The 14,553-nt window shown below is 39.6% G+C and overlaps 1 protein-coding gene across 3 annotated transcripts in view; it reads right to left on the bottom strand.

Moving 5' to 3' along the window:
- The window catches only part of epha7 (eph receptor A7), an 85,949-nt gene that overhangs the window by 19,675 nt on the left and 51,721 nt on the right, over window positions 1–14,553 (bottom strand). For all 3 annotated transcript variants that reach the window (XM_085372233.1, XM_085372231.1, XM_085372232.1), the window contains exons 6-7: window positions 4,090–4,214; window positions 2,912–3,080 (exon numbers count right to left, since the gene is read on the bottom strand). In XM_085372233.1, the coding sequence (XP_085228359.1) occupies window positions 2,912–3,080; window positions 4,090–4,214 (294 nt within the window). The remainder of the gene's footprint in view (window positions 1–2,911; window positions 3,081–4,089; window positions 4,215–14,553) is intronic.

Below are 14,553 nucleotides of genomic sequence, written 5' to 3'. Positions count from 1 at the left end.
AGTGGGTCCGCACTGTGTAAATACTGAGAAATGCAGTATCAGGAAAAAAGTGGAAGCTATAAAAAAATCTGTCATGTGCCTTTTGTCCAATCAAAAATCAATATTAGCAATCATCTATTTGGAGAAGAATTTTACTGTCATATTACACACTTGCAGGTTTTCCTCTGGAAGCTGTGGTTCACTGTCTCGGTCAAGGACATTATCACAACCATGCCTAGACTGCAAACTTCTAACCTTGATACAGGACACACTCGGCATGTGGTTATGAGTAATTAACGTGTCCTTTTATGCAGAAATGTTGGATGTAAAATGGGCAAGGGTGTAATTTTGGGTGAACAGGCTGGATGGTAGATCTCAAAACTAAAGAGAAATTAATGCAAACAGAGGATTAAATGCGGAAAAAACTGAAACTTTGTTTTTGGGTACTTTTTAAAAAAAAGAAAACAAAAAGGAAAAAAAAAAGAAGAAACAATTCAAGCTTTATTAATGCTAAAAAAAATAAAATAAATATTTACATACTCCAACATTTTGGGTTGCCAAGAAAATCCCTTTGGCAGTTACAGAAAGAGCAGTGTGCCTGCTTAATTTCGGAAAACACGTTAAAGATCCAATATCCATTTATTGTGTTATTCCGTAACAACTCCTTCATTAAAGATTTATTCAAATTCATAACCGCGAATAACTTCCAAACTATTGCTGCTGCTGTTTAAAAAGCATATCATTTGTTCTTTAATATTATAGTAAATTTATAAATATCACAAAAAAAAAAAAAAGGGCATTAACAGTAACCCGGCAATGTTTCTATGTCAACAGAAGGGATTGCGACCTTACCTCGTGTATGTCTTTCACAAAATTGTATAACGCCAGACTTTCAATAACACACTTTAAAACTCAGGGCTGAGCTAATGTAATGTGTTTATCCTCTCGACACTACAGCAGTTTGTCCTTGTGCTTAGCGATTTTTCCCATGATGTGTTGTCAGCATAAAGTCAAAGCAATTTGTGTTTGCATTGCTTGAAAGCAACTAATTTCCCTGGGCTATTACTACAGTAGAAGGAAATATTAACAAGTTGTGCCTAAATATTTGAGTGGGGAAAACTGTGTTACAGCCACAGAGTCCCATCTTATAAAGCTCACGCTGAATATTTTCGTCATTAGGTGTTTTGAAATAGGTTTGTTCGACACACCCAAAACATCTTTTTTGACTCTAATAGGGATCTCAGACTTAATCAGAGAAAATCATAAACTCACCATGAAACTAGAGATTAAAGGGTGCTGGGGGTCATTTTTACTATAGAATTCCATACAATCTGTATAACATTACCAAAACAAAAAGACAGGAGTTGCCCCCTGCTGGCCGTTAGAGAGAATGCAGGTTTCACACACTTCCGTAGCGCCTTCACTTCAGACTGAAAATCTATCTTTTGTTTACAGTTAGTGCACTGCTGTGGCCCAGCATCAGTTAAACTGGAGTCATACTGCTGCGCCTAACTAAACCACATACTGCTTCCGCCCACATGGATCGATGCTTAACCACAATTAAGTGTAAATTTATTAATTAATTATTTTTAATATTTGATTTTTTTTTACCTTTGTTATACAGGAAAGGAGGGCTGACAGAGAAAGAATGTGGGTGACTGACACATGCTTAAACCCAGGCCTCTGCAGTAATTGTTGGTATGTAGGTCACCTAATCAACCAGGTGAGCTACTGTGGCACCCTATGTGGTTCATTTTGATCTAAAATAAAGTAATAAATTGTGCAAACCTAATTGCCATTTATCACATTCTTATATCACCCTATAAATGTTGCTAAAGTAACACAGAGAAGATGAGAGTCCTCATTGGTGAGGGCCCTAAAGCTAAATCTATGCTATCAGAATATGTAGTTTTTGTGTTTTTTATTGTATAATTGCTCTTCCAACTCTTGGCAATCAGGGAAAAATAGCCAGTGATACAAACATCACCAACTATTTAAATCAGGGGTGTCAAACTCAAATACACAGTGGGCCAAAATTCAAAACTGGAACAAAGTCGCAGGCTAACATTAATATTTATTGAAATATATTTATTCCTCCAGATATAAGAATGAATCTTTTCTTATGGACTCAAACACGTTTTGCTGAAAAACTGAATATGGAACAAGCAAAGCTTAATACTAAACAATATATATATTAGCTGTATAATACCAGTAGGCCAGCTCTAATAGTAATTTGGTATGGCTTCATGGGCCAAATGTAATTAGTCTGTGGGCCAAATTTGGCCCGCGGGCCAGAGTTTGACACCTATGATTTAAATTGTTTCCAAAAGGAAAAAAGTCATGTTTACTTGTCTCCAAAATATTGGTGTAGTCTTATAGTGAGGATTTATCCTTCAGGGTGAAAACTTCACCATAGCTTTATCATAATCGCAAACTCCACCACAACTTAACGTGATGTGCACCCCCCGATTAATGTACTAACTAACTAACTAACTACGACATAAACAATCATAAACAAAGATTGGGGACCCAGGCAGGAAAAAAGTCCAAGCATTATATTTGTTTCAGTACATAAAATACCAGGACAAGACCATGACTAGGCCGCTTACATAAATTAGGTCATAGACTCTATAAAGATTCACTGCCTTGGAGTGTTAGTCCTTGTGATGACTTGATTAAGCAATGGGCAGTCTTACCAACTAGAAAAAAAAGTTATCAACTGCCAGAAAGTTTTATTCTAAGTTTTAAAGTCAGGTACTCTAAATTGCTACACTTGAGTATTGCAAAAAGTGAAATATGGTCAGCATTAATACTTCAGGAATATGGTGAAATCTAAGGAAGTTATAGAGGACAGGCTTTATTTCTACTTGCAATGATTATTACAACAATGCATAAAACTGTAAAGCATGGTGACAGAAACACTAAGCCCTACCTGTGGCCTCTTCCTTGGTGGTTATCTCTAGTCTAGGCCCAAAGGTGCCATATCCTGCTTCTGTGAAAGCCCTAATCTGGAACACATAGGCTGTGCTGGGCTTTAGGTTGTTCACCGTAGCTGATGTGGACTTTGACCTCACAGTAGAGTAAATCCGGTCCTTCTGATCCTGCACAGGAAAAAAAAAGGTAATTTTACCCATTTTATATAGTATAAGTTGTCTTTATTAGCATTTTGAAATGCTTTCACATTACTGCTGATGACATTTACATTCAAATTTACGTGAGTCACAACTTTTTAAAATGACAAAGTTAAGGCAAATGAAGCTTATTAATAAGAATAATCAGTGACTGAGTTATATCACTGTAGTTTTAGCCTGGCCTTTGTTACGACTTTCAGAATTTATGTCACGAAAATGGTGAACATCACATTTTTCTGATTGTAGATTCTAGAAGACAAAAAGTTCTAACTGAAATCATTATCTACCATTAGGCAGCATGCCTCGAGGAGAACATAAAGGCATCTGAAAATATCTTTTCCATCAAGGAATACATTTGGATTCACAGGCTGCACGCGCTGTGTGCTTTGCTGTTGATCTGTAAATGTTTTGCTCAGCAAAAGCCCAAATGGAATGCCAGGCTCTGTTACGGGTGCGGTCATTTCTTCCAACTTTCCACTTTTACAGCTGGGCAGACCACAGTCATAGTACGTGACACAGAAGACTGATTCGTCAGTGTACACAAGAGACTGCGGCCAGCAGGACTGACATCAGCGCTCTGCTACTCTGCCTTTGATTTGCTGGGTTAAATTCGCTTCGTTAAACCTCGCAGCAAAAAGCTGATGCGCTCAGACTTGAAACAGTGAAACAGTAGCATAATCTATGCAGAACGGGAAAGGAGATAACAGTAACAGATTACTAATTCTAGCAGAGCAGCAGCCATGGATTGCGCGTGTGCTAACATGTGTGTGGGGGTGGCTGTGAAGGACTATAGCCTGATTAAAATCTTATGAGCATCTCATTCATTATTGCAATTATGAGACAAAGAAGGTACTTGCAGAATCTTGTGCATTCCACTCACAGCCACGTGCAAACAGAATGCAAAATGAGTTGGAGTGGGCAAAAAAAGAAATGGTGCTTCGGGAAGAGACACAGACAAACAAATGTAGCGCAAACTTACTTTTTCATAATATTTGATCTCATATTCTGTGATGACACCGTTGGGTTGCTGGGGCTCCTGCCAGGAGAGGTGGACGCTGTGCTGCTGCACTCTCTCTTTGATGACCTCGCTGACCTGGGACGGAGCTGTTTAGAGAAGAACATGTCAATAAGTGCAGGGCAAACCCTCTCAGCATGCACAGGCATAAGGCCAGCCGCAAATGAGCCGCACCAGCTCCTCCACCAACACTCGCAGGCCCTCTGTACATGATGAATATTCACATGGACGCTTCTAAATGTTTACACCTCATGATCAAAATTTCAATTACACCACCAACAGCAGAAGGTGGCATTATTCCAGCCAGGAGAAAACCACGATTTGTAGCTTGTGAATGACAGTTTAGTTCAATTACTCCCAACATTTCTAGTGGAACAAGCAGACACTTACTATCCCTCATGACAGAGCTGTTCAGAAAGCCTCTCAGAGGGAGAGGGGTGTACCTGTAACCTCCTGACACCAGTCATATGCACACCAATTATCTCGGGCTCTTTGCATGACTTATTTTAAGTGTCTGGCTGTCACTTACTGCTGCTACATTTAGTTTTGCTAAACAGTGCACAGAGATTTTTTCAGTTGTTCATGCCAGTAACAAAGGATAAATGATACACACATATGTAGACAGATTTTAAGCTAACTTTTGGGCCGTGTATTTGCTGTACTCCTGCTCTTTCTATATAGTAATGCTGTGGCCTCATCTACAGCTATTGTCCTTCAGGTTTAAAATTCATAAAACCATAGCTCAAACCAGTCAGCTGAAATGTAGCATAAAAAACCGAAAGGGTTTGGGTCAGGTTTTGGAACCGTCATTTCATTAGATCTGTTGATGGGTAAAATATGCTGTGCAAGATGTATTAACACACGCTGACCACTTCACCTTTTCCTTGTCTGGTATTAAACTGCAGTAGAATCAGCTTTTGAACAAAGTTTTCTGTAACGCCGAACGTCTTCTAGCTCAGCAGCTGTGTTTGCAGCTTCTCCTACAGCTTCCATTACCTTTACAGTACATCATTATCATCATTTTGATTATAATCACCGTAATTTTACAGCACTTTTCATAAAGACCCCAGTGAGGAAAAAAGAGGGCAAGCTTTTTGGATTAGCAAGCTTCACCCGGAGGAGATGATGCTTTCAAAAAATATGCTTTCTGCAAATCTGCACTCTAAACAGCCCCAAAATCCTTTCTGTAAACATACGGTAAAATCTTGATGACTCACACTCCTCTAGGGGCAAAACATATTAATTAACACATCTTTTCAAGTTTGAGAAAGCTGCCCTGGGGAAGATTTGAACTGTAAGGTAAAAGCCACCTGTCAAAAGCTGTGGTTGGATTTCTTTGCCTGGTCTTTAGATCAGCAACAAGCTTTGAAATGAAGGAAAAGTGTATGAATGAAGAACAAAGATACAAACTGAAATGTACTTATTGACTTAATTTTTTATTTATGTACAAATGTAACGAAAAACAACAACTGCCTTGCCTTTTGGCTGTTTGTAATATGTAAAAAATGCGTCAACCCAGTAGAGACAGTCTCTTCCTGTGAACAAACAGAAGCTGCTAAGTGTCTCTGTCATGCTCAGTGACCCCATGGGAGTTGAACCTCTCTACCTTTAATACAGTCTGACCTTAGATTGTTTTAAGATGACCTGCCACTAATGACTCTTGGTGGATTAAAACCTCATTAGGCCTCATCAGCGCTCCTAACAGTAATGCACAAGACAGCAAACACCCGAGACCTTGTCAAAAACCTGCTGTTGTGACATGTTCCCTCATAATCCACCCAAAACAGAGAAACAATGTGTCTTTTCTCAGCACAGTTAGCCAGTCAAAGGGATGACTGAGCTCTCTCTTACAAGTCACAACAAGCAGTTACTGCTGCCTTGGCTGCTTTCTCTCCCCCCATTCCAATTCTGGTTCAGGTGTATAGGTCTAAAACTATGTTTCTTGCCTGTTTGATTCATCCCCAAGTGTTTTAAGTCTTTATTTTTGACATATTTCAAGTGCCTCTAATAGCGCTTATTTCTTTCTATGATATTTTGAAATGTAACACTATCTGTGACTTTTGTTTTACTTTTATGTTTAAATGCAATCAATAACAAAGAAAAAATGCAATTTGGAGAAATAAACTGGAAAATGAGCAATGATCCATGACTGTATTGCAGGTGGCATGCTGCTGTATGGCTTCCAAATATAGAGAAAACTTTTTGTTGGATGATAATACATCCATCACTCTACAGTGATAAAAATTGGAGAGGCAAAAGAATGTTATTCTTTTGAAAAGAATGTTAAAAGGTTGTTATTCCCTAAACCTCTGTCCAAAGACGTCAGACCTAATAACTCCCATGATACACTAGTTACACCACAGAGACCGGGTGTCTTAAATGTTTAAACTCTGTGCTTTGAATATCCTGAGATATCCTTTTGAGGTAAACTAAAAATAAATTGGAATCCCTTAATTCCCAGTGTTTATTACACAACTTCACTTGAAAGGGCCAAACAGATGTGCTATTGCAGAGTTTCTTCACTCGTATTCTACAAGTTGGTTGGACTTATGAAATGTCAAAAGGTCAGGAAAGGTCAGGAAAATGGTGACAAGCTGGATCTAATTGGTTGCCTGCAAAGGATATCACCTATAAAGAGTCACATGTGACTCGGGTTAGGGTTAACCACAAATGACCTTATTAATACATACACTCTGCGCATTAATTCCTGTCCTAGTTACATCCATCATCAACACCCATTTGTGTGGATCTTTTTCGTCCATTGTTTGGTAGGAGGAGCTAAAATGGCTCTTTTGATGTTGAAGGTTGTCGACCCCTGGGATAGTTCAACCGTGTGCAAAACTCAGATTTGTTCCAAGGATAGACTGGGCCTCTCTTAATATCAGATGTTATTTACTTTCCCTCTTCTAAAGGGATATTCTCTAAAATGCACTTTTCCTTATGCAGCTTTATAATGGTTTTGGTTATGCAAACCAGGCTCTTGTCCGAGGGTACAAAATATGTAATATGCAACCAAAATATCAAACATGTGCTTAAGTTTTTAAAATATACAGTTCTTGCTGAGAGACAAAGCATTCTTCTCTTCTTCAACTGTGTACTTGTATGAGAGCTGTTATTCTCATGCAAAGGCAGTAATACTGCCTGATCTACAAAGTTAACATAAAGCATGATGAGCTACTTTCCCTCACAGCTTCTTCTCCCTCCAGTATGTGATGTGAGCTCAGGCACTAGATCTGCCCCATTTAGCCCTGTTGGCCTGTGGATGTATTAGCAATTGCTCAGGTCAAGCCCACCTCCTCCTTTACCCTTTCATGGGTGACAGAGAGCTGGGGCCTTATGTTTCCTGAGAGATCATGAGATCAGTGAACAGTATTAGCAAATGTGATGTTCCATGGGCTAAAGGTAATCATTCCACCAGGGTGATTTTCTGAATGATAAAAGAAGTCATTCTGCATTTCTCAGGGATATGAATCCAGACCACAGTTGAACGTTAATTCTAAAGGAAAAAAACATGTTCCTCGGGCTCTGTCTGCCTCCCCCGCGAATCAGTCAGGCGGCACTGTGTGACAGCCATTAATGACTGACTTGATGTCATGGAGACTCAAACCAGCCAGCCACTCTCACACTTTTAGCCTACCTGTGCTGCTTAGCACAGTGGAAAATTGTATAATTGTCATGCCAGTCTTAAAGAGACCATTTTGAAAAGCATTTGTGCATTTATTTTGCAATATTAGAAAATGTGTTAGTGACCCTGAACACCTTCTGAGAAGGTAACTGAACCAGAAGCCAGTCACCACCATGCTCTGAATTTGAATCATCTTATGAATACATTAGACATTGCATTTCTAATATCCTCTTCTTTCATTCCACTATCTAACTTTGAATCTGATGCAAAGAGCAGAGTGGAGGTAGTTCATTACATAAGCGTCTTTATCTGCCTCTATGCTTGCCTCATGGACCATAGCAATCCTAAAAACTCATATATTAATTACTGCCATTTTCAAGATGTGCTTGTGTATCTTAACGCCTACGGCACCATCTGTGTTGAAATGCAAGAGATTGTTGGTGTTTAGCAGTGTTTAAAAGTTTACAGCAGGTTTTTCTTTTTTTTTAACTGGATATTCTAATATGTTTCAATCCAGGGGGTCAGTGTTGACATTGTGGAGGACTATAAATACCTTGGAGTACACATTGACAATAAACTGGACTGGGCTAAAAACACCACAGCACTTTACAGGAAGGGCCAGAGTCGTCTCTATTTTTTGAGGCGACTGAGGTCCTTCAACATCTGCCAGAAAATGCTGAGGATTTTCTATGAGTCTGTTGTGGCCAGTGCGATCCTCTATGCTGTTGCATGCTGGGGGAGCAGGCTGAGGGTCGCAGATGCCAACAGACTTAATAAACTGATCCGTAAGGCCAGCAATGTTGTGGGGATGGAGCTGGACTCCCTCAAGGTGGTGTCGGAGAGGCGGATGCTGTCCAAGATAAAGACAATGTTGGATAACACCTCCCACCCACTCCATGACATGTTGGTCAGTCACAGGAGCACGTTCAGTGAGAGACTGAGATTACCGAAAAGCACCACTGAACGACACAGGAAATCATTCCTGCCTGTGGCCATCTCCCTGTACAACGCATCCACTTAACACACTGTTTGCTGCTACAGCTACACATGTTTCTTTTCCAAATATTTATTTATAAGTGACTTATGTATGTATGTATGTATATATATGTATATATTGTACTATTCTTAGTTAGCGTATTGTCTGTCTTGTCTTAATGTTGGTTTAAAATGGAGCACTGTAACAAAAAATAATTTCCCCCAGGGATCAATAAAGTATTCTGATTCTGATTCTGATTCTGACATATACTTTAAAGTACAGTTCAGCTGACTCTATTCTCCAGCATGTCAAGTGTTTCACACATTGGCAGTAACTGATGCCTTTAACACAATATGTGGGTCTATTCAGTCTCCCTTTTCATCACTGCAGAAACAAATATTTACAGGGCAGCCTTGTTATTACACCAAAGGCTTTTTAACACTTCATCGTCAGCAGCCTGGGAACAAATAACCAGACACAGTTTGGTTCGACACTAATGAGGTATGACATAATCAAGATTAACTCTACTTTATGTTGTGACTCCCGTAACAGAGATAAAAGCGAGTGCCGTTACACATTAGCAGATAAAGAGAAACCAGCTTTTAAGAGCTGATGTTTGCAAATTATCAGAAATATGTCGATTACTTGTTATTGATACAAATCATTAATCTGAAATCGGATTACTGCACATTAAGATAAATGTTGGCTCTAGCTATTGCTTTACTGTGGCCAAAGTCATCACAATGCTGAGCTCAAATCACACATTTATTGAATATTGTTTGTAGGCTGTGTCAGAGAATAGTGATATATAATCTGAGGTGTGATTGGCTGGAGGGGATGCATTCTCTTTTCATTTATATGTCCCTTCCCTGAGTCGAATTCTTTTTTATCAGCAGTAGGGACAACATTGATCTCCACTGATTTTTTTAATGCAGCAACTTGAAAAAGTTAAGTTGGACTTAAAGTCCAAAGAGTAAGCTCATCAGAAACAGCCTGTCAGTGCTAAGCTCAGCTGAAGGAATGTTATTCTGATGTTAGTATGACATTCTTATTTTTACAAACTTACAACCAAAGCCAATTTATATGGACTCTCCATCAGTCTATTCTCAGTCTATTCTTAATTTGGACTTTTTAGACAAATCTTAAGTATTTGATTGGTTGACTTGTCTGACTTTTTCCCCTCTGTACTTAACTAACAGTCTTCAACATATCACTCAGTACAACTCATAGGTCTTCATGTGTTATTTTGTCTGTTTGTAACTAAACAAACTAAGATCAATCTGATCCCTATAAACAGTTAGCTGTTTATGAATATCTGTGGGTAAGTTAGTTTTTACCAGATGTCAACATACTAGTTAGAATGAGATAGGAGCCTTTTTTAAAAATATAGTGGAATTCTCCTTGAAGGTCAGAGCTAAACCTTCTGGTCAAGTTGTCTTCTTGGTTAAATCTGGCATCTGGCTGCACAAAAAATGGTTGCATCGATTGAGAATAGTACGCGGGTCACTGAAAGAGGGCCCCAATTTCTGCCGATCTGTTTTTCCATCAGCCTTCTGCCACTTGCTCCTGGCTGTGTCCTCTCCTGGTGGACAATGTCTGCCTCTCCCTGAGAAAAGTTCACAATTTGAATTTTGCCTAATTTCATGCGACCCCAGCTGATGACATCGTCAGCTGCCCAATGTTGTAATGTTGCAACTGCCTACAGACTTGCCCTGCTGTAGTACTTTCTACAGCGCCTCCATCTTACAACAAAACTCACTGCAGACGCAGTCCCTGGTGTGGCGTGGACAGCACCACCTCTGGTCCACCATAGGAGTCAGTTTCACCAGCTGCTGCCAAGTCACTTCTCCATAGACTAACTTATCAGATGATTTTCCTGTTTCTGTTTTTTGCAACTGCTTAGCATACACAAGACCACAGATAAACCACATAGTGGTGGAGTTAGAATACTCTACAGATTTAGGGGAGAATAATGTGGTTTAGAGGTAGTGCCAACAATAACTTCAGAAACTCAAGTTGAATGAATGGTATGCCAAAAAAGCCCACAAAAAACAAATGAAATCATCAGCATCTAAATCAAATCACACTGCTGAGCACCTTATTGATGTTTAAAGGTTAAATGGTAACTGGAATCTTTTATTCCATCTCATTATCCTAATTTCGGCTCCCTATCATCGATCATCTGGATTTTGGTCTGACATAATTAAAGTTGCAGCATGGTTACTCATCACTGGCTAACCATAATATTTCGGGAACATGTTGATGGTCCAATCATTCCTATTCACTGCAGATGGTAAGGTGTAAAAATGTACCCTTCAATCGAATGCGTTTGAAAGCACTTTTAAAGAGGACGGAGTGTTCCCTGCATAACAATGCTGGCTGAAGTAGGGACACCTTTTAGTGACCATGCTGGGAGGTCAAAGGATGCTCCGTTTGAAAGCAGTTAGTTTGGCCTGATGTGAAAGAGACCTAGGCTCTGACAGCTCTGACAGAGAGGGATTATTAGCAATGGGAACATCAGATGAATTCCCTGCTGATAGTCCAAGTAACCATCGTGATATTGACCTGCACAATTATTTCCCAGTTCAAGGAGCCACTATCATATTCACAGCTATGTTTTTTCTTAAAAGTAACAGACAGAGCTGATGTGAAATGATGTTGGGTGTGTTTGACCATCAAGTGAGCACTTTTGTTTTAAATGAGAAGTTATTCACTTAATAGAATCCCTCCTTGAATTCTCTCTGCACTCAGGCATTTTTCTTTCTTTTTTTTTTTTAAGTGTGTGAGTCACTGAGTGCATCACACACCCCTAACAGCTTAAGTATAGCCCTATGTGCTGCTGTGAAGCCAAGAATCGGAATTGCAGTGGAAGGTCAGTGGGGGAAATTGCATTCATGCTACACTGACATGCACACACAAGGCACACTGTGCATGATTACCCCTCCAGTGCCTCCTGACAGGGAGTTCATTTTTACCCACAGTGGAGTTTCATGCTGCTCACTCTCATATAATATCAAAATGCCATTCAGTAGTGTAACAGATGCAGAAATCATTGGTCAGCTTTGTTACATAATTGTTAAACCAGCAGGGACCCCGCTTATTGAAGAAGCACTCAGCTTCCCTGTGTCAGTGTCCAAATTAGGGAGCAAGGCTGGCAGCCTATCATCAGCAGCTCACAGCACTTGATGATTTCTTCAAGTCAGCTAGAATCCGGTTTGCAAGAGCCATATTTATTTTTGCTCATGCAAGGCAAAAATAGTGTCATTTTCACTCCAGTGTGTTGTGTATGGAATTTGCATGAGCGTACATTTGCAATGGTGAAATGGCAAACTTAGCCACATGGTGTGATCCTTTTACAAGCCCACATACACACTGGGCTTAAATCGTACTGTAAATAAGACTAGATAAGATCATTGTTTTAAAAGAATATTTTGCATTACAGCCAGAACCCAATCAATATTTAAGTCTAAAAAAACCTTAGCTACTAATAATGAGACTGTTATTTAATATGATGCATGGGCCTGATAATTACAGCTAAAAAACGACAAGTCCTGCCATCCTCAGTGGTTTGACTACATTTTGGTGGTAAAAGTCAATACATAATGGAATCTGCACTGTTCACAATACACACACACACACACACACACACACACACACACGTGTGTGTATATATATATATATATATATATACACACACACACACACACACACACACACACACACACACACACACACACACACACACACACACACACACACACAGGGAGTGCAGAATTATTAGGCAAATTGTATTTTTGAGGAATAATTTTATTATTGAACAACAACCATGTTCTCAATGAACCCAAAAAACTCATTAATATCAAAGCTGAATGTTTTTGGAAGTAGTTTGTAGTTTGTTTTTAGTTTTAGCTATTTTAGGGGGATATCTGTGTGTGCAGGTGACTATTACTGTGCATAATTATTAGGCAACTTAACAAAAAACAAATATATACCCATTTCAATTATTTATTTTTACCAGTGAAACAATATAACATCTCCACATTCACAAATATACATTTCTGACATTCAAAAACAAAACAAAAACAAATCAGCGACCAATATAGCCACCTTTCTTTGCAAGGACACTCAAAAGCCTGCCATCCATGGATTCTGTCAGTGTTTTGATCTGTTCACCATCAACATTGTGTGCAGCAGCAACCACAGCCTCCCAGACACTGTTCAGAGAGGTGTACTGTTTTCCCTCCTTGTAAATCTCACATTTGATGATGGACCACAGGTTCTCAATGGGGTTCAGATCAGGTGAACAAGGTGGCCATGTCATTAGTTTTTCTTCTTTTATACCCTTTCTTGCCAGCCACGCTGTGGAGTACTTGGACGCGTGTGATGGAGCATTGTCCTGCATGAAAATCATGTTTCTTGAAGGATGCAGACTTCTTCCTGTACCACTGCTTGAAGAAGGTGTCTTCCAGAAACTGGCAGTAGGACTGGGAGTTGAGCTTGACTCCATCCCACACAAGCTCATCTTTGATGATACCAGCCCAAACCAGTACTCCACCTCCACCTTGCTGGCGTCTGAGTCGGACTGGAGCTCTCTGCCCTTTACCAATCCAGCCACGGGCCCATCCATCTGGCCCATCAAGACTCACTCTCATTTCATCAGTCCATAAAACCTTAGAAAATCAGTCTTGAGATATTTCTTGGCCCAGTCTTGACGTTTCAGCTTGTGTGTCTTGTTCAGTGGTGGTCGTCTTTCAGCCTTTCTTACCTTGGCCATGTCTCTGTGTATTGCACACCTTGTGCTTTTGGGCACTCCAGTGATGTTGCAGCTCTGAAATATGGCCAAACTGGTGGCAAGTGGCATCTTGGCAGCTGCACGCTTGACTTTTCTCAGTTCATGGGCAGTTATTTTGCGCCTTGGTTTTTCCACACGCTTCTTGCGACCCTGTTGACTATTTTGAATGAAACGCTTGATTGTTCGATGATCACGCTTCAGAAGCTTTGCAATTTTGAGACTGCTGCATCCCTCTGCAAGATATCTCACTATTTTTGACTTTTCTGAGCCTGTCAAGTCCTTCTTTTGACCCATTTTGCCAAAGGAAAGGACGTTGCCTAATAATTATGCACATCTGATATAGGGTGTTGATGTCATTAGACCACACCCCTTCTCATTACAGAGATGCACATCACCTAATATGCTTAATTGGTAGTAGGCTTTCGAGCCTATACAGCTTGGAGTAAGACAACATGCATGAAGAGGATGATGTGGACAAAATACTCATTTGCCTAACAATTCTGCACTCCCTGTATGTATGTATGTATGTATGTATGTATGTATATATATATATATATATATATATATATATATATATGACATGTATAATATAATAATATAATTAATATAGCTATTAAACAGCTAACTATAAACAGAGCTTTAAACTCTGTAAAGATGACAGGATTTGATTGTCAAAGTGGAAGTAGCCTCAGCTTGTTTCTGGTGTTTACATGAGGGTCAAGAAAACTTCAAACGGTACTTCGAGTGGCAGTGGCAGAAAATAAAGTTCAAAGTGAAAAACAAACCAGTGAGTCAGAAACCTCTCCTCTCATGCCTCATAGCTGTAATCTCACTGGACTAATTCAGATTCAAAGGCTGAGGCCAAATTCTCAGGGACACATATGACCAGATTTAGCAAAGCCAAAGCAATCCTCTCTGCAACTACAAGTGTGCATTTCCTTTCTTTTTCCCCATAAGTTCCTATATAAAATATAGGCAGTGAAGCAGATATGATCGCATGCAATCAAATCAAGACTTGTTTTAATAATGCCAGGT

Source organism: Diplotaxodon limnothrissa, linkage group LG15 (genome assembly GCF_057381915.1).
Source record: "Diplotaxodon limnothrissa isolate DT_005_m linkage group LG15, D_limnothrissa_male_GT1.1, whole genome shotgun sequence".
In the NCBI taxonomy this organism is placed as follows: Eukaryota; Metazoa; Chordata; class Actinopteri; order Cichliformes; family Cichlidae; genus Diplotaxodon; species Diplotaxodon limnothrissa.
The sequence above is the reverse complement of the archived record's forward strand: the minus strand, read 5'-3'. Positions and strand labels throughout refer to the sequence as shown.